The 24,038-nt window shown below is 45.3% G+C and overlaps 1 protein-coding gene across 1 annotated transcript in view; it reads left to right on the top strand.

Annotated features, from left to right (window-relative positions):
- Nucleotides 1-14,738: 14,738 nt before the first annotated feature.
- Nucleotides 14,739-24,038, top strand: part of MGAT4B (alpha-1,3-mannosyl-glycoprotein 4-beta-N-acetylglucosaminyltransferase B) — a 24,197-nt gene continuing 14,897 nt past the window's right edge. The window contains exons 1-2 of the mRNA XM_031055309.1: nucleotides 14,739-14,784; nucleotides 23,339-23,518. Of these exons, the coding sequence (XP_030911169.1) occupies nucleotides 14,754-14,784; nucleotides 23,339-23,518 (211 nt within the window). The 5' untranslated portion in view covers nucleotides 14,739-14,753. The remainder of the gene's footprint in view (nucleotides 14,785-23,338; nucleotides 23,519-24,038) is intronic.

The following is a 24,038-nucleotide window of genomic DNA, read 5'->3' as shown; positions in this document are numbered from 1 at the left end:
AAAGAGTCCCATCATTCATTTGGAGAGTGCCCAAATGCAGCTTCTCAGTAGCAGACCCTCTGAAACCACAAGGTTCCCATCTTTACTTGCTGGCATGGCAGCCTTGTTAAGGCTCAGTTGTCTTTAGAAGTACAGAAGGGCTTCCTTGTTCTTAGTGAGAAGTCAAAGAAGAAATTCTGTCCTGTCCAAGGTGGTCTTGGGTTTCCAATCTCCCTCATGTGGCAGAGAGAGGTTACAAGGGCCAGTTTTGTGCTGAAATCCAAGGGGTTTGTGTGTCTCTTTTTGCTGTGAACTGTAAGTTGCTCTTGATACCAGAATTGCTGTTCACACCACTGTGAGCTGTCACTTGCCTGTCCCAACTGGAGGATATCCTTAGGGTCACATGAAGCTCAGCCCTTCCATACCAGGCTTGGATTTGGGACAGGTAGGCTGCCCCAAGAGTGTGATGTGCAGCTGGGCACACGCTGATAAGGCACTTGCAAGCAGGGCTGTGTGTAGAGAAAAGGATATGTGGGATCCTTGCGGCCTCTGGAAGGCTCTTTAGGAAACGAGTCATGTTTTAAAACTGTGGTCATTTTTTGTTTTGGTGACATGCTTCTTGAACAACAGCTCTTAAATTTATATGCTCACACAGAAGAGTCAATATCAAGGTTTTTTCGCCTTCTGATCACAGTTGTATGCCCTGTGGCTCTAGAAACAGGGCTGAACTTAACAGTGATGCCTGGTGGAGGCTTTTGTCTAAAAAGACTGACATTCTTCAAGAGGAGTCTGGCAAGGTCCAATAGCTGATTCCTTAAAATCAATTGATTGATGTTTAAAATAAGATCTCCATCCTACGCACCTGTGACTTGCACAGAGATCTTGATGAGCATTTTGACCTGGGTCTTGCTATCACTGCACACCCTTCAGATGAACCACTCATTAAGAAATCTCATTACTTGCTCCGTTAAAGGTGTCTGGTTAGCTGAGTTGCTAATTGAAGTGTCCTTTCTTCAACCCAGTGTTGTGATGGAGCTGTTCCTGGGGCTGTTATGCCAAGTGTTACCTCCACAGAGCATTATAAATGATCTCCTGCCATCTCCTGCTTGGGTGAGCACTACCCAGAGAGAAACTGTGGGTTTTTCCGGATGTCTGCACAGCTCTCAAGTGACTTGCACGATGCACACACACAGAAAGGCAGATATTTCATGTCTCTTTGGAAATCTGTCAAGACAGTGGCAGATCGCCTTAGCCTGGGTTGTGCTGTCTGTTTATAACTTCTAAAATGCAGGTCAAGGAATATTGCTGTAATAGTTAAAGGTCAGGCAAAATTACAGCCTTTAGCCCTTTGTAGCGGCTGTGGTCATTAAAGGAGGTGTTTTCCTCCTGGGATTGAACCTTTCAGCACTTTTCTGTTGTTCCAGAGTGCTGGTTAGTTGTTCTGCAAGCCTGCAAACCAAAGGTGGCCATTTCTGCAGGTACCCCTGATGGTGACCTGATGGTGCTCTGAGGCCCCAGCTGAGACCAGGATCCTCTCTAGTGTGCCCTGGATGTCCTGGGTGCTCTGGGAACCCTCTCAGAGAGCTTCACCATGAAAGGCTGGTCCAGGAGGAGTGGGTCCCTGTGGGTGAGGTGCTTGTCAGTGGCAGAATTTGAAATCCGCATTGACTCGTCAGCATTGTTTGGTTATCAAGGTCACTGCAGTGCTGGGATGTTACATGGGGATCATTTGCATCAGACTTCAGGATTTCATGGAGAGGAGGAAAGGGAAGATGACAAGAGAGCTTGTAGGTGGGTAGAATTCAGATCACTACTAGCCAGTGCAGAAAAGGTCAAGAAATTCTTTAGTCTGCTGGTGTGTGGCATAGCACACCAGCAAGGAGGTGTGGTTTTGTACATGCACTTGTGTTTAGTTTGGCTACCAGGAGAAGTCCTTATCTCTTCTCCTGCTGCCAGCTCCTTTGGAGCTGCCCTCCTTCCCTCTGCTCTGCCTACATTTCTTGCTGTGATTTCAATTATTTATACCATTTCTCTTCCCCTTAAACTGCTCCACTGGCTGTGCACTATGGAAGCAGCTGTCACTCCCCAAGCCTGTTCCGCTGATGTGTGAAGAGCTGATCCCTGAGCACACAACTCGTTAAGAGCATTTCAGGGCTCTTCAGTGTGGGCAACTATGTGGATTTAAAATTGCAATTGGATCTTACCTTACAGAAGATTTTAAGTGCTGCTAGTGAAGTAATGATCTACTTATTGATGTAGAATAGCAGGAAGGAGCTGCTCAGGGTAACAAGGGGAGAGGAGGAAGAGTTTGCAGAGGAATATGTCCCCTTCTGATGAAAATGAAGCAGCTTAAAACTAGAGGTTATTCTTCTCTTGGTTCCACCAGTGTGCATTCAGCAGAACCTCATTAAAATAATTGAATTTCTTTTTGACACAGGCTGGTGTCACAGAGGTGACAGGGAGGTGCAGCCTCACCTGGCTGGTCTGGATCCAGAGCTGAGGCTGAAAGAGCAAATTCAGCCGTTCAATTTAGTCCTCCCTCATTTTTACCTCTGCAGCATTAAGCTTGGAGAATGAGCAGAAAATGTTTAAATCCCTTTCTTCATTGCTGCCATGTTCAAACTGAATTAAATCTCATCCAAAGGCAGCCTGTGCTGTAGGAAACATCTGCCATGGTCCAAATTGTGTTTTGAGGTCAGAATTAAAATGTATGTAACTGTTGAGCAGTGAGTAATGAATACTCAAATCCTGCTCTTTGCCAACAGTTGTTTTGCAAGACGTGATTTGTACACATCCTTTGTACCTATGCAGGTACATGAATGTGTTATTAGAATAGGAACCAGCACAATGTGTCACAGGAAAGAATGGTTATAAGGTGAAGTGGCTTGCTAGAAATTTAAATAATTTTTTATTTCAAACTTGCATTTATTTATTTGACTTCTATAAATGTGGCTTCTGGAGAGTAATTGATGTAAGGATGCAATTGTATTCACAGCACATGTGTGTCAGGGACAATATTTATGTGCAATGTCTGCTCCATGAAATATCTGTTCTCTCCTCTTGGCTCCTCCATCCAATAAGTAGACGTGAGCTCTCAGGGAAAGTACAAACAATTTTTAGAGCTGTTCTGGATACAGTCCTTAAGGAATTTTTTGATTGTGTAACTGAAAGAGCTTTTGAAAAGATAGAACAAGTCTCAAGTAGAGAATGGCCAGAGACAGGTTGATGCCTTACTGTGTTTGATGGGCTTTCAGTCTGCTGATGGAGAAAAGCTAAAGCTCCCACTTCACAGCATGTCTGAGGACTGAGACTCTTGGGGTGTGTTTGAGTGCATGGCTTCCTCTGGGTAGAGACCATTCAAGTTTGAAAAACAGCTCAAGTTCTTTAAATTGTGTCCTGTCTTTCAGTGGGAATTGCAGAGACAATTGCAGAGTAAACTGAGGAGATGAGTGAGGCAGAAGTTTGGGCATGTGTGCCCAGTCATACTTGTGGTGCACAGTGCCCAAGGTTGGTACCACGTGTTTCAGCTGTTGCTTACATGGTCCTGCCAGATTCCCAGTGGATGGATGGATGTGTCTGTTCAGAGTGAGGGCTCCTGAGGCCCCACAGCAGTAGGGTGAGGGTGGAGTAGGTGAGAGTAGGGGTCCCCTGACTCCTGGAGAGGGAAGTGGATTGATGAAAAGCAAAGCCCTTTGTCATTCAGCCCATTTCACAGGTGGGCAGTCAGGGCACAGGAGAGGTTCCCAACCTGCTGGGTACGTAAATCCCTTTGGAATCTCCCTCTCAGCATCCTTCCTGCAGCCCCTCAAACACAAAAGCCATGTCTACAGAAGGATGGGTTTGTATTTCTCTTACTACTGGAGGAATGGCATTTATTGGGTTTTTCTTGGAGATCTGTCCTTGTTCTGGGCTGTGAAGTCTGTGGGACTTGGGGCAGGAGCCTTGAGGTGTGCCAGGAGGAGACACAGAGAGCATCCTGTCTGCAGCATCTCACCCTGCTCAGTGCTATGTTCTCCAGCAAGGCTCCAGTGCCAGACAAAATGCACATGTGGGGAGGCAGCTGGTGCCAAAGCTGTTCGAGGAGAGCAGCATTAGTGTGCTCAGAGCTTGGGTGGATTGATTGTGCTGCCGTGGAAACCCAGGGCCGGGGGACAGGGGTGGAAGGTCACACCACAGGCTGCTGTCGGTGCAGAAGAATGAAGGAGATTTTTATGTTTTGTGGCGCCTCTTTTCCTACTTTGGAAAAAGCTTTTATTTTATGTGTCTGTGTAAATGCTTTATAACCTGAGTGCTGTGAGTACTTTGAGTAATTGCTCAAAAATTGATGGTGAATTTTGACCATGTACAGACAGTGCCTTTGAGTTCCGAGGATTCTTTTCTCAGATTGTGATGCATTTTTTTACTGCATTTAAATGAGTTATTTTATATAAATTCTGAGTGCTGGCAGGCTTACAATAACTGGGGGTTTTTTAAGCTTGTTTTTTTCTAAGGGACTAAAACAATGTCCTTCTTCCCAACAGCTTTCAAAATCTTAGTCTCACTTCAGCCCAGTTAGGCCATGGTATGGAAACCCCAGAGGTGGTCTAAAGTCCTCTGGGTATTTTGAAGGTAGCCAGGAGGGCAGAAAACAATATCTTGATGGTTCTGTCAGTCATGGGTGAATCTGTACAGAAAGTGTTATCTTCATAGCCCAAGGCACAAGAAGTTCTTTAGTCAAAGCTTTTGGTTGAGTACAGGATGCCCAGATGTTGGCTTCCCCCCAGGGATGGGGTGTGTTGGGTGGCTGCAGCCAGAAACGTTCTCTGTGCCTGGTCAGCAGCTCAGCCCATCCCTCATAAAGTCCTGCCAATGCAGAAAATAAACAAGACCAAGTTTTTTTGTGCTTTCTCACACTTCTAGCAAGAGTTAGAAGTAATCACAGGAAGAAAATATTCTGGGGGGGAAGGGGGGCAGCATTAATGGGCCTATCTATTTCAGTATTCCTACCTATGGCCAGAGCCTCATTCTCTAATTTTTGTTGCTCTGGCTGCTTTGTTTTTCCTTCATTGCAATCAAGATAATGCAGTACAATAGTGCACTAAGAATTCCAGCTATTCAATTACCTTTCAGAAGTTGACTTAATTGGCTCTTTAAGTGATAGCTCTCTATTGTGTGCAATCAGCACCACTCAAGGAGGGAGCAGGAAGAGGAGAAGGACTTTTTTTCTAATCAATAAACAGAGGTCTTTGAAATAATGCTGCTTGCAATTTGTATCACTGGTTAAATTACAATGAAGATGATCACCTGCACCTTCCTGGAGGAGCCTGGCTCTAGCAGAGTAATAAAGCTTTGCTATCCACAAACATGGGCTATTTTACTCTGTGTTTTACAGTTAAACCAGTATTCTCCCCTTGAACTTTTATTCCCCCCAAGTATTAAAGAAAACCAAAACCAAGCCGCTTCAGGGCCTGGCACAGATGGTTTAGGAAAGTCTAATATGGAATGACTAATCATTTGGTTTGCACCTCATAAAGTATGCAAATGAATGTGATACCTGATGATAAATAATTCAAAGTTGAGATGCAAGGCAAGGGGAGATTATAGAAGGAATAAATATATGTAAACCGACCTTAAGAAAAATAAGCAATCTCAAAAGCTTAAGCTCATCTTCCAAGCTGGTCCACAGAAACAGCTGCCTCTTGGTGCAGGTTTACTTCCAATTCTTGAATCCAGGGGATTTTAGGCCAGCAGAATTTCCAGTTTGTAGTCAGAGTTTGGCCAAAACTACAGATCTAAGGAGCTGCTCCCCTTGCACAGCTCTGTTGCACTTCTGGTCATCACTGATCCTGGTTTAGGCAGCAGGAAAGCTTTACCAAGCAGGTGAGATTTCTTTAAAACATATGGGTTTTTGGTTTATTTTTTCCTAGTTATTGGGTTAAAAATCATTGTCTGCTTCATAGTTTCATTAAAGCTAACATTACTAGTCATGATTAACTATTTGGTCATAATTAAAAATGTTTTGAATCCAGAAAGGTCTTCATGAGATTGCAAGAGGCACAAGACTGGAAGTCACACTCAGACCCCTGGTGCTACCACTGCCCACATGGGAGGGGATGGGTTAGGGGTAATTCCAGCTCCCAACCCCTAATCCATCCCCTCCCATGGGGTAGGTGAGAACTGCAGATGCAGATCTGTATGGAACCACAGGTTTTAATGATTAAGCACCCAGCACACTCCTGGGTAGGGTGCATGCCTCTCTGCCCTCCATTTTCAACACCTCCTATAGGGAATTTCATTTGCTTTGTAGGAGCAGCCTTGGGATGTTCTTTGCAGGGATTGGCTCTCTCAGACCAAGCTGGGATTGAATTGATTAAAGATGCTTCTTCCTCAGCTCCCTGCCCCATCCTGATAAGAGATGGATAATCACCCTTCAGTGCAATGTTCCTGCAGCAGGAGGGAAGGTGGTGTTGATCCAGACTTACAATCCTGCACCGGACAGCACCTTGAAGATCATTTCACGTGCCAGCTTTGTAGGAGTTTTCACTAAACTGTGGAGGTGGCTTGATTTTGCCCTTTTATCAGCCAGAAATAGTGAGTCCTGCTCCAGCTCAGCTTTTGGCAGTGTTCCTGAAATTGCCAGCAGCCTTCTCCTGGCTGGTGCCAGGCGCCTTCGTGCCCGGCCACCCTGACAAGGCAGTGTTTGTTCCCCAGGCTTGGTACGGTCCTGCCTCGCTGGAGGAGTGGGGCTGAGTGGTCATTTTGTGATGACAGTAATTACAGCAGCCCTGCAGTTCCACCCTCCAAGTGTTTCACTGGTGATCCCAAGGGTTGGTTCCATACTGACTTTGCAGAGCACCGTGGTGCAGGAGAGTGTGTGGCCTCTGTGACCAGATGAAGTAACTTGATTTGCTCGTAATTTTGTCTGTGTTGAGTTAAGCAATATAGGCCAAGGAGGGAAAGGAAGCAAATTTTTTGTTGCAAATTTACTCTGTGGCTTCTTCAGCTCCTGGGAGGGGCTGTTATGATAAAGTCTGATATATTTTCACATCTGCCTACGAAAAATGTAGGATTTATCTTTCAAATGAAATTTGCTCTGCTGCGCTGCCAGCAGGGTTTTTTTGAGTAGCTATTTTTGTGAAATATAACCCGAGAATTTGTATTGGCTTAACACTTAAAATGTAGCCAGGGGAAGATGGAATATTCATCTTTATTGTATTTGTTTCTCCTGTAATGAGACGTTACTGTCTGTCATAAAGGAAGTGGTTCTCCAGCCCAGGGAGCATGCCCAGTGATTTTCTGTTTGCTCCATTAGCTCGTGTGCAGACCTCCTGATTTTTTATGTGCATGTGCTTTTCTACTTGTTTAATCCCGCCAACTGCTCTTCTGGTTGGAAATCCATTTCTATAATGCTGGGTATTACACAAATTTGTTGAAGCTCTTAATGCAGATAACAGGGAAGGGGGGTGAGCCTGCTTTGCCCGGTCAGCCTGAGTCAACTTTCTCCTTCCCATCAGTCACGCAGAGCTTTAGCTGCAGCTCACTGAGGGCACAAAATGCACGCAGCAAAGAAAAATAAAGTTTAAGGAACAGCTAGAGTGCTGTAAATGTTGCTTGGATTTTGATTTACGAAGTCCAAGCACAGCACAAATTGGATGGCTCGCTGTGCCCTGTGGAAATCTCTTTGTCTGCCTTTTTTTGAAATATTTCCATAACTAGTAATCATGGCATTGTAGCAGAGAGCCCTTCTATAAAGAGCTTTTTGGTCACTGCTGCTGTTTACTGTGACTCTGTACTGCGTGTTAATTGCCGCTCCTCATTCACGGGAATGTTCGTCAGGAATTGCAGAGTGGATGCCAGCAGTAATGCTGTGGATTTTGGGGTTCTTGTGTGCATGATGCTTTGGGGACCAGAGCTGGAGCAGTGAGAGGCATCCTCCCTCTGTGTGTGATTTGCAGTGTTTGTGGAGCTGTTTCCAGCAGGACTGAGCACATCCCTGCCTGTTGTACTGTTCTGGTTGTTTTAATCTGTTGAATTCATCCATGGCACTTTGCCTAGTGGAGAGTGGTGGGAATGTTGTGAGCAGTGGCAGAGAAGGATGCCAGGCTGCTTTTTTGTATTGTTATTTGTAGTAAAGCCATACAAAGTCCATCCAGGGCCTCATGACAATGATTTGAGTGTCTGTCAAGCATGCATGTACTTTTTGTTTAAGCAATTGAGCAGGCAACCTTCTCAAAGTTTAGTGTGAGTTTATATCCTGGTGTTAACTTCTGACTTAACTATCCAGTTCCATTAAAAATAAAAGGAGTAAAATCATTCTGGCACACTTTGGTAGCTGCAGCATTTGGAAACTCTTCAGCTTCTCTCTCTTCTCTTTCCTGATTTCTTCCCAAGAATAGTCGCAACACTTTCTTTTTTAGGACTTTGCCCTAATAATTACATCTGCAAAGATCTGCTGGGATGGGTTATCCCACAAGCAGGATTATGCCCTTAAATGGAAAATAAGCCACCACAACTGCCAGAGTTTGGGGAAAAAATATTATTGTGGGAAAACAAGGTTGCTAAATGTGTTATTCCATGTTGTAGAGCTGCAGAGTCAGGAAATGCTTGTTTGTGCAGAGAGGAAATGCTCATGTCTTCTAGATGCTTCTTGCATTCCTTTTTAATTGTTGTTATAGTAGGAAAACATGGCTCTAATAAAATACCAGCTACTACCCCCTCTGTAAAAGGGACAAGGAGGTGTGAGAAATTGGAGGGAGACAAGGGAGGCCAGTCTTGCTTTATGAACTCTTTATTTCCTGGGTTCTGCTCCTCCCTTTCCCCCCAGGCCCAGGGGGGTGCAGCTCCTCTCCAGGCTGCCTGTCCAGCTCTCCAGCCTGGCTGCCTCTTGGCCAAAGATTTGGGCTAAATAATCCAATTAAGCTTTGCAGCTTATATAACTCTCTTGGCTTGAGGCAGCAGCCGGACTGACGGGAGAGAGGCACATCTGGAAATCGTGTTCTAAACACGCTGCCGCAGCCCGAGCCAGAACGCTTTGGACAAATTTGCTCATACGCACAAGATGTCCTTTGAGCAGCAAGAGGAGTGTGCACGGGCTCCTTGCTGAAGAAGTTGAAGCAAATGCTCCTATCCATAAATTGTTTCCCTGGCTGGGAAACTTAAGTGGCTTTTTTCCTTCCTCTCCCTTCTCCTTTGGAAGATCATCCAGCTTTTCCTTTTCAGCTCCAAAGGATCAGCCAGGCCCTGTAGTACACTGATCATAAATAACACATATGGGTTTTTTTATTTCATAGGTGGGAAGGACCTCCAGCATTATTTAGTCTGACTTCTTATCTGCTTCTCATCATAGGAGTTGCTTTTTATTTCATCTGAAATACAGCTTGGTGTATAACTGGAACACAGCTCTGAAGACACAAGTATTTTTTCTGAGAATTCATTATAACCCTGCTAATTTATCCTAATGCTTAATGACAGTATTAAAACATGGGCATTTTATGTCAGCTTGAGGGCTGAGGAGAAAATAGAATTCAGCCATTCTGTATTTCAAGTAGCATGCCCAATACAAGCTTAGGAAAAAAAAACCTGTGCATGTTTTGGCACTCTTGGATGTCTCTTCTTTTGCTGGCATCCATTACTGTCAGTAGGGAAGTTATGGGCATTAACAGCAGAATGCATTTTCCTTCATGTGCAGTGATATGTGCTTATAGCTTCATTTTATAGTCTGCTGTCTAACCTTAAAGAATTTATTTGTCAGGTGTGCAGGGCTGGCTTAGCACTCACGTCCTGCCTGTTTCTGGGTGTTTGCATGGCTGCTTGTCCAACACCTTCCAAATCTGTGCTGGGGAAGGGTTTTAGAAACATCACCTCCCTGAAATCTGATATCAAACACACACACACACACGCACACGGAGTTCCTGGGCTAGTCCTCAGTAAAACATGCCCAGGGAATTGGCCGCAGTGTGTGCACTGGCCAGGCTGCCAATGAGCAGTGCCAGAGCTGCAGAGGTACTGGAGGTGGTTTGGCAGAGGATGTGTTTTGGTCCCAAGAGGGGACATTGCTGGGGCACAGCAGTGCTGAGGCAGCGCTCTGTGGCATCCTGACCCCACTGTGGCTTTTGAAGTGGTTTAGCCACTTCTGGGTGGTGCACAAGGATATGTACCTTGGCAAAACCTTCCAAGCCAGGGAGGTGGTGCAGAGCACTGGGTGGCTGTGCTGGGGCTGCTCCAGTCTGCAGCAATGTAGGGCTAATATGATATTTCTTCCAGTGTATGGATTTATAAGGCTGTCAGAATGCCCCTGCTCTCACCAGGCTTTGGATATGGCCATGGGAACCTTGTAGGATTGTCTTTGTAATCATGAATACCTACATGCAAAGTTGTGATGTTATAGTTTACACATTTTGGGGTTTTCCATGGTCATAAAGCTAAATAATGAGTTCCCCAAAAGAAGCTGTGTGTTCAACCACCCCTCCCAGCCCATGCCAGCACTGGAGCTCCCCCATCTCCACTGCTCCCTCAGCCATGGGTTTGCTGGCAATGATAACACAGCTGTGCTGCCACGCTTCCACATTGCTGCTGTATCTGACTGACTGCCCGCGCTTGATGTTTTATTCCTGAAGAAGAAAGAAATTGGATTAGATTTTTCTCAGCCATGCACAGCGATGATCCTGGGTAACAAAGCTGATCTGTGTGCAGGAAGCTTTGGGAAGCTGGTGTGAGGATAGGTTATTAACTGGGGACTCACCCAGGGTGATTTGCTTGATGGATATACCAGCAAGGTGTTGCAGGAGGTGCTGAGCAGCCTCCATGGCCCTTGAGAGAGCCTTTCGCGTGCATCAGGGATACCTAAAGCACCTCAGTACAGAAATTACCTCCCTGGACACTGAAGTCCAATAAAACTCTTTGTAGAGAGGGAACAAGGCTCTGATGTTGCTCTCCATGGTGGTGCTGCAGGTACCACCAGGGCAGGCTGTGTGTGGGTGAATCACGCTGCTGTTCTCCCTGTGCCTGCTGAGCCTGGCTCCCCCGTGTGGGATTTTCCCTGAGTTTTGACCTCCTGGCACCCCTGGGACAGACAGATTGCAGCGGGTCAGCCCCTGCAGTCCCTCCTGGTGTAGTTTGCTGTGATTTCTTCACTTTAACTCCTTCACTGCCAACTGTGGCTTTGCTCAGTTGTGCTCGGGGTGATTATTGTGTAAAAGCCCTCTCTCTCTTGTGCCTTTGCTGGGCAACCGTGGCCTCTCCAGCCCTCTGTGCCCTCTCTTGTCTTTCCCTCACACCTCCCTGAGCTGGCAGCCTGATCTGATGTCATTTTTGACATGCTGCTGGGAGGATGTGCAGCTGCACTGCTGCTTTCCGGGCTGTGTGAGATGCAACTGTTTAATCATGGAAAACTCTCCCTGTGGGCTCTCAGCGCTGTTTGCTGGGCGCAGCTTCTGGCAGCCCATCTTGCATTCTCTTGCAGCACCTAAACATGTCAAATTGCTGTAACAAAGTTTCCCTCGGGGTGGAAGGTCTGGAAAACTGATCCACAGCAGCCCATAGCAATTAGGTAACCTCATATATGGCACCAGTGAAGGTAACAGTGTGTGAAATACTGAAAAGCCAAATCCATTTAAATAGGCATGTTCAAAGGGAGTGTGAGGTGTGAACAGCGTGCCTTTGCTCACAGGGAGTGTGAACTATCTTCTGCCAGGACTCAGCAGCACTTTAAGAATAGTTGTGAAATTAAGCATAAATACCACGGTCCTGTGGTCCAGGCTCCCGGAATCACACCTATTTTTGGAGGTGGTGAGCAGCAGGCTGTAAGGCTCAGTGCACTGCCTTTAAGCCTTTAGGTAAACCTGACATTGCAAGAAAGCAAAACCTCCAGGGCTGTGGTTTCACAGACATTTAAACTGTTCTCCTTTCGGGCTGTTGTCCAAAAGGGCATCCTGGTTCCCCTGTGCTTCCTGTGTATCACTGGCTCGGTCAGCAGGATGATCTGACCCAAAATTAAGCCTGCAGCAAGGATGCTAAATTTTCAGTCTGGATCAGGCCATGGGACTGTGGGGCTGACTGGGTTTTGGTGCCCTCTGAGGAGGTTCAGGGAGCACCCTGTGCATTTTGGCACTCCTGGCTCGCTGAAAGCCGCTCGTGACACCTTGCCTGGAGCTCGGCACAGGGGAGAGGGAGATGCCAGTAACATTTCAGAGCAGCAGCTTGTTGAGAAGCTTTCAGGCATCATTTAATAAGCAACCAAAGGTCTTAGCAGTAGGACACCCGTGTAGTCAGCATCCTCCTCCCCTCCAGCTGTTTATTTTCTACCCTTGAAATGTCCTGCAACCCCCACCTTGTGCTGTGCCATCACCAGCATCTGTGTTGCCTCTCAGCAGAGCTGATCTGCTGGAATAATGCTACTGCTGCTGCTGGCACGGGCTGGCAGGCAGCTCTGCAGCTGGGCTGTTGTGGGGTGTGGAACCAAGGCTGCCTGGTTCTGGGTTAGTCCCTGCACTTTGAAGTAGTGAAACGTTAATTTACTTCAGGCTACTACTGGGGGGATTCTGTCTTTGTACTTCCAGAGATGTGTTTTCTGCAAGGGGAAGAAATAAGGGAGGGTTTTATGCATTCAAAGCAGCTGGTCTGGCTTTGTGGGAGGGGGTGTCCACATTATTTGATAACCTTCTCTCATGTTTTCTTGGCTGGTGAATGACAAAAGGGAGAAGTGGGTCTTCCCGTTCTTTTAGAGATATGTTTTTCTTCCCAGGAACTATCCTAGCATATAAAATGAAATGAGAGCCCTCAGATAGCATCAACAGCTATAGTTGGCCTAAGTGTGGTATTTTATGGCAATGTCTTGTTTTTTCTCTGGAGAAAAGAAAATGTACCCCATTAAGTGCTCATGTTACAAGTCTGCACCCCAGGGGATAAATATTTCAAATATTAATGCTGAGTAATTTTTAAAAGGTTCTGCATGCATTTTATTTTGAGCATTCTGCAAATTATTTAAGACTACTAAAACAAAATGCAATTTAGAACAGCTCATCCTGTGATCAGTATGTGGTGATTTTAAAATCTGCTCTACCCAACAGCATGGTCGTGCAGCTGATCAGGCATTGGTACAGTCGGGAAATTGGAATCTGGTGGTGGCTGTGGATCTGCAGGTAGACAAGATGTACAATTTACATAAACAGCGGAGTGAGGGGAGTGCTCTCAATATCCTTTCACTCCAATACAGTCACATGCATTGCAAATGAGTTACTCTTTTGGAAAAAGAACTCAAACCTGACTTGCATTGAAGTTCTCAGCTATTAACATCAGCGGAGCCAGGGACTCCAGCCAGAACTTCTGTGATTTCCTTGATATCCCTCTTAGTACATCACTCTAACTTTTCCATATGTGTTCTCTGATTTATAACACAGCAATACTTTATTTCACTGTTGTAAAATTTTTTCATACACTCAGCCCTGCCAAAAGCTTCATATGTTATTGATTAAACAAATTCCCACTGTTCCAGGATCTCGGCTGCTCTGAGTCTGGTGGTAACTTTAGTGGAATGATGAGTGCACTGGTCGATTGTACAGGAGGTGGGGAGATACAAGGCACCAGCACTTACTGCTGCTAATCAATAAACTCACCTTCAATTCGCAAAGTGGAGCTGCTTTTTCCACCGGTCAGTGCCACATCTCTCCTGAGATGGGCTGAGCTTGTCCATCAGCTGCAAAGTGCTGGTGGCTGAGGGTCATTTGTGGGGGAGGTAATAATGATGTTTGATTTTAGTAATGTTGGGAGAAGGATTAACAAGAGTTTCATTTCGACTCCTTCACAGGCAATTACCAACAGCTGCTGCTAGAGAAGGGGTGTGATGATTAGCACAGTGACCTTTGCAAGGATTGACTTCCCTTCTTGGAGGGATTCCTTTTGGATGAACTTGTGAGCCATTAGCACTAAGCACAGAGCAGGATCCGTGGGGGCTGTGGGTTTTTGTGGAACAAGGTCTCTGTTTCACTATTAACTTAATTAGGTTATAATAGAAAGGGTTTTCCTGTTGGACTGTGAGGCATTTGCTCTGCTTCAGGGTTTTCTGCTTCTCTAAAGCTCCAGAGCTGGAGACATGGTCCTGCAGCTCCAGCCATCAGCTGTTCCTTTGGGGTTGTTTTGGTTCATGAGATTTTACTCACTGGCTTTGCTGCTTGTTGTGAGAATGAGGTGAAAGGGAGAGAACTGCGGTCCGGAGGGTTTGGTGAGAGCCAAGCAAATCCAATTTGGGCTTTTCCTGCATTGTGATGGTTCACAGCTCAGCATGACAAGTGACAAGTGGCATGGCCCATGACATGGTAAGTGCCCAGAGCCATGGCTGGACCCCAGGGATGCACAGAGGAGGCTGCTGCAGGTTGCTGCATGTTCATGTTCAGAGCAGGCAAACGACACCCTCTCCACTGCCAGGCTGTTCCTGCTGCCCTTTGGTGCATCCAAGAGCATTTTCCATGGCCATGCCATGTAAGGAAAGTGCATCAGGCAAATGCATTTCCTTTTAAACCAAACCCTGGTTTGCTTGGTAGGATTGACCACATGTACAAGCTCCCAGCTTTTCCCATTCCCCTTTTCCCCCCTTCCTTTCCACCCCTTGCCCAGGTTTGGCTGTGTAATGTCCTCACTTAAAAATCCTGTCGAGCTGCAATTATTTCGAGGTTTAATGACTCATGATTTCTATAATGCTTTATTTTGTTCACTTTCAGCATGTTTTTATTCCCCAGTCAAATAAGGGCTATTAAAAAACTCACCAAGTACAAAGCCTTCACTTTCCATTTGAGAGAAAAATGCTTCGAAAGCTGTATTGGTGCTACACAGGTAAATAATTAGATTGCTAATGAATTAGCTTTGCTTTGAAGACAAAAGCTTCAGTGTTCCTAATTAGGTTGTGAGGAGAGACATAGAAATGCATGATCTTTGTCCCAAGGAAAAGGAGAGAAAAGGGGGCTTCCAACCCTGCTGAGACCAGGGACCACTGGTAGGACACTGTTTTACCTGGTCTTGGGCTCAGCACCTTCCAACTCTTTGATATTGTTTAAATTCCTCAGTGAATTCATAGAAATAATACACTTTGTCTGTGCAACACATTTCCTTTTCAGTTTCAAATTAATATTTGAATGTAATGGTTACTTAGTGCTATGTTTTGAAACAGGGAGAATGGAAGCCTGTGGTATATTTTCATTATATCACTCTATTATTTATACTTTTCCTCATAAGCCCTATTACCATGCCCATCCTAAGATTAATTATGTCATATATTTTTTCTTTCCTCGTAGAGCAGGATTTTTTCCCAGGCCTTTGATCATTCTTATCACCCTCTCAAAAGCCCCTTTTAAGTCTGTATTAATACTCTTTTTCAGTTGAGGTGAAAACTATTGTGGGATTAGGCAGCATAATTTTAATAATGTTATAATCTTCATACCATTATCCCCCATCCTGTTCACTAACCACACTAACATCTTGTTTGCCTCCCTCCCTATCCCCCCTTTTTTCCCTGGATTGCTGCAGATTGGGCTGCAGACACCAATGCTGTGGTTTCCTCCCTAGTTAATATTGCTAATTAAGAACCATGTGAAAAATAACTTGATCCTCCCCCCCCCAGTTAAATTGCATCTATCAGTTTTGGTGTCATTTTGCCATTGGTTGACTTCTCCTGATGATTTGCTCCTTTTCTGGCTTTGATGAGCTTATCTCCATGTCCACTCTGTATTTGGCTACTTCACAAATTCATCTCCTTCCCCAGATCCTCACTAAATCTATTAGCTGGTGAGTTTAATACCAATCCTTATGGCTTCCTCCGGATAGTTAACCTTTTGTTATGATGAAAATTCACTGTTTAATCCCATCTTTTTCTCTTTAGATCAATGGCGGCATGTGCCCTCTTCCCCTTTCCTCCTTAGCTTTTTTGCAGCAAAATGAATTGCCATCTGATTTCTTCATCTCATAAATCCCTTGAATGGGTTGATAAAACCCCAGGACAAATCAGAAGGACTGGTTCCTTTGTCAGAATCTGATGGTGGTTTATACCTGCGGGGAATTTCCTCTCCTGCCAGTGCTTTTGTTTGGCAGGTGAAGCCCAGGGGATTCAGGAGCTCTTTGTATCCTTCACTGTGATTCACCCACAGAGCAACGCTGCAGAAAGAGATCCCAAACCTGCTCTGCAGGTACCCAAGAGCAGTCTGACAGCTTCTGCTGCCTCCTCTGCCCTGATCCAAGGCATTTTAGGCAGAGATGATGGGCATTGCTGTTTACATTCCTAATTTCTGAGTTTCTACATCCCCCCTGGGAAGCCTTTGGATTTGGGCACAGGCGCCCCTGTGACTTGCTCTCCTCCTTGGAATGGGGAATTGGAATGCTCACCATCTGTGTTGTGTTTCAGCATCCCAGTAATGGGAAATCTACTCATCCCTATCTCTGAAAACTTACAACTTAGGACTTTAGAAGCAAAACAAAAAGCTTATTTTTTGAAATATCTGTGTGCATGTTGTCTGAACTGACTCTCCAATGCAAACAGTAGCTCATACTTTGGAATAACAAGGCACAGGGGATATGAATTTTCCTCTCTCCTTCTGATGACGTATGTGCTGAGACAACATTAAACTCCAGTGAGGAGATGTGCAACAGAAATATGATCAACACCTACTGCTGCAAAAAGAAATAGTGACTTAAAGGTGCCCGTGTTCCCTGGGGAGGGACCGTCGGTGGAGAGATTCATTGCATTTCTATCTCATTACAAGGAGCTGCTGAAGGTTGAAATGCTGTTAAATATACCACAGGCTCTTATTAAATGGCCATATTAAAGAAAACAACACCAGACTGGAGCTGGGGAAAGCTCGTGCTTTATTTGAGGATCATTTTTTCAGACAGGCTGACTTTTTAATAAGCCTCTTGCCCTGGCTGATGAGTTCTCTCAGCGTGACGCTGATGCTGTGGGATGCTCAGACCCAGCAGCCAACCCAGGGGCAGCACAGGAGCCTCCGCTGACTGTGGGGGGTCTTTCCTGCTGCCGTCACCCACCTGGGCAACGAGTGCCTTTTGCTGGGTGTGGAGGGTGGGTCCTGGTTTTTCTGAGATACTGAGATGCTGGACTCTGGTGCTCCAGAACAGCTCTGCGTCCACTCAGGACAGTTCTTGATCACAGGCTCCAATTGGAGCATAGTGGTGGCACTGAGGGGTGCATCGGGGTGGTGGGGGCATCAAAATACATCATTCAGCCCCAGTTCAGGATAGCACATGCTGTAGGTACTGACTGAACTGAAATAAAGAGTAAATAAAGGGCAGAGGATGAACACAAGGAGCTAAACCATAGCTTGTTTTGACACCTCTTTTGACCACCAGTGCCCATTATTATGCCCCATCCCTGGCAGTGTCTGAGGCCAGGTTGGATGGGCCTTGGAGCAGCCTGGTCTAGTGGAAAGTGTCCCTGCCCATGGCAGAGGAGTGGAATGAGATGAGCTTTAAAGTTCCTTCCAACCCAAACCATTCCATGACTCTGCTGACTTGGCCTCCCTGTAAGTGCCAGTGCCAGCACCATCTAACCCAGCCTGATTGCTTTGAGCTGGGAAACCCACATGCCACCTCTCTCCTTCCCTGGTCCCTGTCCTGCCTGAAGCTCTTCACACCTGTAGCTATTTTCCCAATAATCATCAGCTTTCTAGTGGTACTAAAGATTCTACTTTCCATGTTACTTTTTGCCTTGGTGGTAACCACAAATTACACCATAATATAATTTTATAAACTTGAAAAAGTTTCTTTAAAAACTTTTTTTGCTTTAAATTTTTTTTCTTTAACAAATTATGTAAAAACTTTATAATTAAGAATCTTGGGGTGTACTTATAAGCAGCAGCTAGAAAATGTCTGCTTTGACTGAGTATCCAGGTGGTTTGGGACACAGTGGAGAATTAAATGTCGCATAATGTTTACTGAATAGAGCATCCGTGTTTGCTGTGTGGTGATGGCACTGCTGAAACACACTTTCTGTGCAGATGAATCAGCCCCCAACAGGGTAATTGCAACTGCTGGAACCTTTTGGGAGCCCCCTCTGCCAGATACCACCCACTCCCCAAACTCTACCCTTGACAGTGTTTGAATTGTTGCTCAGTGTATCTTGGTGCTCAGTTCCTTAATGCAAATCAGGTTCTCAGTGGCTGCATACATCCCACTCTGCCAAAATATTTATGATTTTAAAAGATGAGTCTGAAACTGGGAGCAATGACCTGCTGGCTCACAGAAGGGAAGGTGATGTGTCTCTCAGCTTTCTCATCTCACAGGAGCACTGTTCGTGTTTCTTTAGATCTGAAGGAAAAGACCTCAATCATCATCCTGCCTTTGGTGGGGGGGTGAGGAGGAGGAGCTGATATTTGGGTATTTTGGATGCTAAACTATCCTTTCTTACTGCTGCTTAAGAGTCCCTTTGCATTGGTTTTTTGATGGATGATTTGGGGATTTGTTTATGGTGAGTCTCTAGAGCTGGTTTCTACTTTTTAAAGCCAGATAAGCAAAGGGCAACATTTTGCTTTTAATGGTATAAATAGGTTATTGTGGCGTTGCTGCAATCTCTGTGTACCTGTGTGCAAAGTGCCTCACACCTGTGTGCTGCACCAGCCACCAGATTTCCATGTAAAGCAGGACTGCTCCTTTTGTGCCTCTCACAGGCAGAATTTAATTCACCGACACGGCACAGTAACTCCTTCTATCCATTTTAATGGTCCAGTGAAATTCTGTTAGCAAAAGACCTAATGAATGTTGCGATTCAATCAGGGCAATCTAGAGTGTAATGCGTGGAGCCGTGCCAGCATTATATAAATCATTAAACATCAAAACGTAAAAAAAAATAAAATAAAATTCCCTAATCATCATCTAACTCCAGAAGCTGCTGGGAATGGCTGGGGCTGGAGTGGAGGGAGCTGGGGCCAGCACTGGTGCCTGGCTGGGGTGGGAACAGTGGCTCACCAGCCTGGTTCCTGTTCTTGCCTGTTAGCATTTTTGGATAACACAGATGCTCCAGCATGGAGAGAGTTGTTTGTGTGCTCTGCAGTCCCCCCAGGCCCTTGCAAGTCCTAGAGGGGGAAGCATTTATTTCTTAAAGGGGTGCTTTAAATAAAATGAGGCAGAACAGTCATTACAGAGACGTTTTCTGTAGGCAGATGAATTTTCTGCTCCAACTTCATTTACATTGTAAGGGAACTGCACTTCTTGCTCTTTTGGCTTTGGGAGTTTGTGCAACAGCGGTCAAAAGGTACAGTTATGCTCTAGAAGCCAAGATTTTGTAGAGATAAACAGTTTAGAGGTTTGAGGGTTGTTTTTAGTTTTTAAACCAAGTCTCTTGAAAGTCTTCCTAATGAGAAGCAAGTCCAGCTAGCAAAGACTGTGTGTTTGCTTTTGAAAAGATTGAATTGGAGGGAAATCTCTGGCGTTAGCCATGGGTCCACTCTGCTGGGAGAGGTTATCAGCAGAGAACAAAACCAAAAGTAATTGGAACTGAAATATGGACATGTTTAAAATGCACTGCAGACTCTCTGGGAGGTTGGAGTGTGATTGGAAAGACGAATGCAAAATACAGAATTATAACATTCCTGACACTGTCTGATAGTATGTATGTGTGTGTGTATATATATATGTGTGTGTGGATGGATGACTGTGAGATTTCAGGGTGGGGGTTTTATTGGCACTGGTCTGATTTTATTTCTGTCTTCTGGTTTAGGACCAGATTATTTTGCTTTCACTCAGAAACTGAAAACGGATGTGGATGCAGTTGTCCCAGCCCTCACCTCTGCTAGCAAACATAGGTTGCACTTAAGAGTCACTTGAATAAGAATGAAGACACAGAATTCTCCATAATGGAGAAATACTTTTTTTTGAGGGGTTCCTGTCTTAGATGGATAAATCTTTTGGGGAGGCTGCAGGAGCTCAGCTCTGTGGGACACCCACAGGCTCCTGGGGAGCAGCCCATAAGCCCCACCAGCCTGTGCCCATCCCTTGCACGCTGCTGCATCCCAGCTGCTGAGCAGTCACAGAATGTTCTGGCTTGGAAGGCACCCACTAACATCATCAAAGTGCAACTCCTGAAAGGGCCTGTTCAATCCATCCCTGCCTTTTGCTTTCCCAGTGGTTTGTGTTGTTGCTCAGCAAACCCAGCCCAGGTTTCTCAGTTAAATCACAAAGCCTGGCAGCTGTGTCCGGGCACAGCCGTGCAGGAGAGGGGTGTGGGGGACATTGGTCAGTGAGTGATGCTCAGCCAGACACTCCTGTGGCCACTGTCCCTCAGCCTGGGGCTGCTCCCCCTCCAGGGGTCCCCTCTAAGAGCTGCTGCGGTGGGCATGGCATGGACAGATGGTGACTGGCACTCAGCTGTGCCCAGCGCTGCTTCCCTGCCCTGCTGAGCACTGGCTTGTATGAGGATGCCTGATTCCCACTTGGAACCTCACAGCCAGCCTGCTTCTAAAAACAGATTGTGAAAAACCATTGAGTGCAGATATGGGCCCTGGCAAGGTGAGAAATGAGTTCTTTGCACATGTGTGCTGCAAGTTTGAGAGGGTTCTGGTCTCCCAGATCAGTCCTGCAGCCTGTCACCTAAGGCTGACTTTCTTTCTTTCTTAAACCAGTATATTTTAAGCCCAAAGCAATGTGTTATCTCTCAAAAAAAATAAGCTAAATATTTTTTTTTTTAGATATAGCTGGGAGTTTTTGTCCTGCAGTGCTTGAGTCTAGGGATATTTTAAGAGCTCTGTTATCTTGTGCTGGGAGGGAATACAATAAATATGTAGATAGGGAGTGCTGCTGGTTTGAAAAGTATGTAAAGGGTCTGTGCTGAACTGACACTAGCTGAAAAATTTGTTCAGCCTAATTAGCAGCAAATCACTTCTGTGTCCACCCTTGCTTGTAGAGATGGGAGGCAATCCCCCCTCCTTATCCTCTGCTGCCCTTCGTGGGTTTTCAGAGCCCTCCCTGGCTCAGAGGTGAGGGTTTTTGTGAGGACACAGATCTGCAGCCACATGTCATTGCAGGCCAACAAGTGCAAAATTACTGGAAATTCATGGGAAACTGTACACCCATCTCAGGCTTTGTCTAGGATTGTTCAGGCTGTCATCAGAACCAGTCACGATCGATCAGCTTTTAAATTTAATGAAATTTTAATTAAAGAATGGAAAGCCTACGAAGACATCATATGACAAGAAAGCTGGAAGCAAATACAATTTCACTTCCAGCCATTAACCAGAAAAGCAGCAAATGGTTGACTGCACATCACCATTGCAGTCTAAGGAAAGTACAGCTCTTGGCTTCAGTGGGCAGGTCATTAGTGACTGAATAATCAGTGACATTTCCCTTCTAAATCTGACACAAATGAAGTGCAGTGCTCTGGAAAAAGCCATTAAGTGCAAAGCCTCGCCTTTACTCTGCTCCAGGTATTGCAGAACAAGATCTAATGGCAGCCTTTAGCTGTGATTTGGCTTTGATAGCATCCACAGGATAGTAACCCCCCAGGATGCCGAGAGCCAAATGCTTCCAGCCTTGCACGAGCCGTCATGTTGTGCAAAAACAGAAAGTGAGACTTGTTCTTTGCTGGTGTTCCCAGATGCAGCCAGTAAAAGACACAAGTAGGAAAACCTGTAATGTGGAGTATTGGGAAGCTGAATGTAGCTGTATTTTTATGTCTGAGAGGCAGCAGCAGGTAAAGGTCTCACTCATCATGGGACGAGTTTTTAGAGCCTGGCATCCTCCTGAGAATTCCTGTGGCAGCTCTCAAAGCTGGGTGTTAACTTGTTTTTCTGCATATTTGAAAATGTTTTTTTGATGGGAGTGGAAAGCGAGCAGCACCGCACAGGAAAAAGGAAGGACTGGTCTTGTTTATGTCTCTCCCTTGAATTTCTGTGAATAACGTGTTGTCAGATGGACGCAGTCATCAAATGGGTGTAACTTCCTCTGCTCCCTCCCCATGTGCCGTGGCTTTGAAAATAATGTCAAAAGGTTAATAGGAGCCAGACTGCCTTGGGGGGGTCCTTGTGCTGAAGCAGTGAGTCTTTAAGGAGGTCTTTCTTGGGGGAAAGACTGAATAGGGGAAACTTTTTCTAGGCAAAAGCATTACCAGTACCTGGACTGGGAAGCACTGTTGTCTTGGAAACTCTGCACTGAAGCTGGATATGTCTGATTTTCAAAATTCCTTTTGCTTTTTCTTCATGGACCCTGAAATAGAAGATTTTTTAATGCAGTCAGTGTATCTTTTTCAATTGCTTTGATTTATATATAGCCCTGTGTTGTGAAGTTCCAGTGCAGTATTTTTGATCATTAACTCTCCTAGTCATGTTTGGGTTAAGAGTCTACTATTCAATGGATAAATCTGCTTTGGGTATAGTCTTGTGAGTTATAATCTTACTGAAAACAAATGAATAACCACAGATAAAAGTGTATTTTTAATGAGCAGTTTCATTAATAATGGGAAAAAATGTCCCGGGAAGGTTCATTAGTGGCTCACTGATTCCACTCCCAGCTGTTGTATAGTTAGTTCTGACTGAAAGCTCTTGATGGTTTTATTGCTCTGTTTACAGAGCATGGGGTAAGATGTTGTTTCAAAACAAAAAGCTTTGTTATCCTAGCAGAAGGGTTTTTTAATACATTTATGATACATCCTAAAGGTGTGTGTCCAAACACTTGAATTCATATAAGCATCCAGGCAGTTGTTACCACGTGATTTTCTTTATCCTGATGTGTTTTGGAGAGGTTAGAGTCCCAGAATCTCTTTTGACTGTTAAAATTTGGGTTCTCTTCCAAAGCTGGAGGAGGTGCTGTCTGCACCCTTGTCTCACTGCAGGGCAGCATCCCCCCTTGCCAATATCCCTCCATCACTCAGGATCCTCCAGGAGGTGGTTGTATTTGTGTGTCCAAAGAAGGGCAAACAAGCTAGGGAAGGTTCAACCTGTAGAAAAGGATAGATTGGATATTAGGAAAAAATTCTTCTGGAGAAATCAGCCAATCATTCACACAAGGTGCCCAGGGAAGTGGTGGAATCACCATCCCTGAAGAGATGTAAATGACGTGTAGATGTGGCATTTAGGAATGTGGTTTAGTGGTGGTCATGGCATTGCTGGATTAATGGTTGGACTCAATGGTCTTAGAGGTTTTTTCCAGCCCAAACTGTTCTATGATTCTATTTCTACATGACCCAGAAACCCAAGCTGAAAGAGGAAGAATGGAAGTAGCTTTATTACTGAAGTTCTGAACTTAAACTGCCCTCCCTGTGACCCTTTTGCCAATGGGTGCATGCTGGACCACAGCTCCCTAAATCCATAATTTAAGGGCTGGGGAAGCAAGGGAGATATGAGTGAAACCTTTCTGAGCACAGAGGACTGAGCTTCTCTCTCTTCTCCATCCTCAGGTGACGTTGTGGACATCTACCAGCGGGAGTTCCTGGCGCTCAGGGACCGGCTGCACACAGCCGAGCAGGAGAGCCTGAAGCGCTCCAAGGAGCTCAACCTGGTCCTGGAGGAGATCAAGAGAGCCCTGTCAGAGAAGCAGGCCCTGCGGGACATAAACCGGACCTGGAGCAGCTTATCTGGTGAATAAACAGGCCTTGAGGATCTGGGGCTGTGTTGGAGCTGTTTCTGATGAGGAGGTAGAGAGGTGTGTGTGTGCGCAGGGCTGCGGACAGGACCTGCTCTTCTCTCCCCCAGCACGAGCAAATTGTGCAGTTCAGAGAGACTTGGGAGCTCTTAAACTCCTGTTTAATTAGAGGTGCATAAGCATCATTAAACACGGATTTGCCTCTGCTGAGGATATTTGCCAATTTGCTTGCTTACAAGCTTTTTTTTCTCCCTTGCAAGTCATACACTCTGTTTCCTATGGCTGTATGTATTCAACCCATATGGAAAATGGGTATCCAAAGAGAGGGGGGAGGAAGGAGTTAGGCTGGCTCACCCCTCACCAATTTATTTGTTCTTTTTTTTTTTTTTAAGTTGCTCGGTTGAAGAAAATTGGATCTCAACAGAAAGATCTGATTTGACCTTCATTTTATCTTCATTCTCCCCTCTCCTTCCCAAATATTTTGGGACTTCTTTAAGGCCCTCCTGGCTCCTGCT

The sequence above is a fragment of the Geospiza fortis genome, unplaced genomic scaffold, assembly GCF_000277835.1.
Source record: "Geospiza fortis unplaced genomic scaffold, GeoFor_1.0 scaffold55, whole genome shotgun sequence".
NCBI classification, from domain to species: domain Eukaryota; kingdom Metazoa; phylum Chordata; class Aves; order Passeriformes; family Thraupidae; genus Geospiza; species Geospiza fortis.
This window is presented reverse-complemented; position numbering and strand designations above follow the sequence as displayed.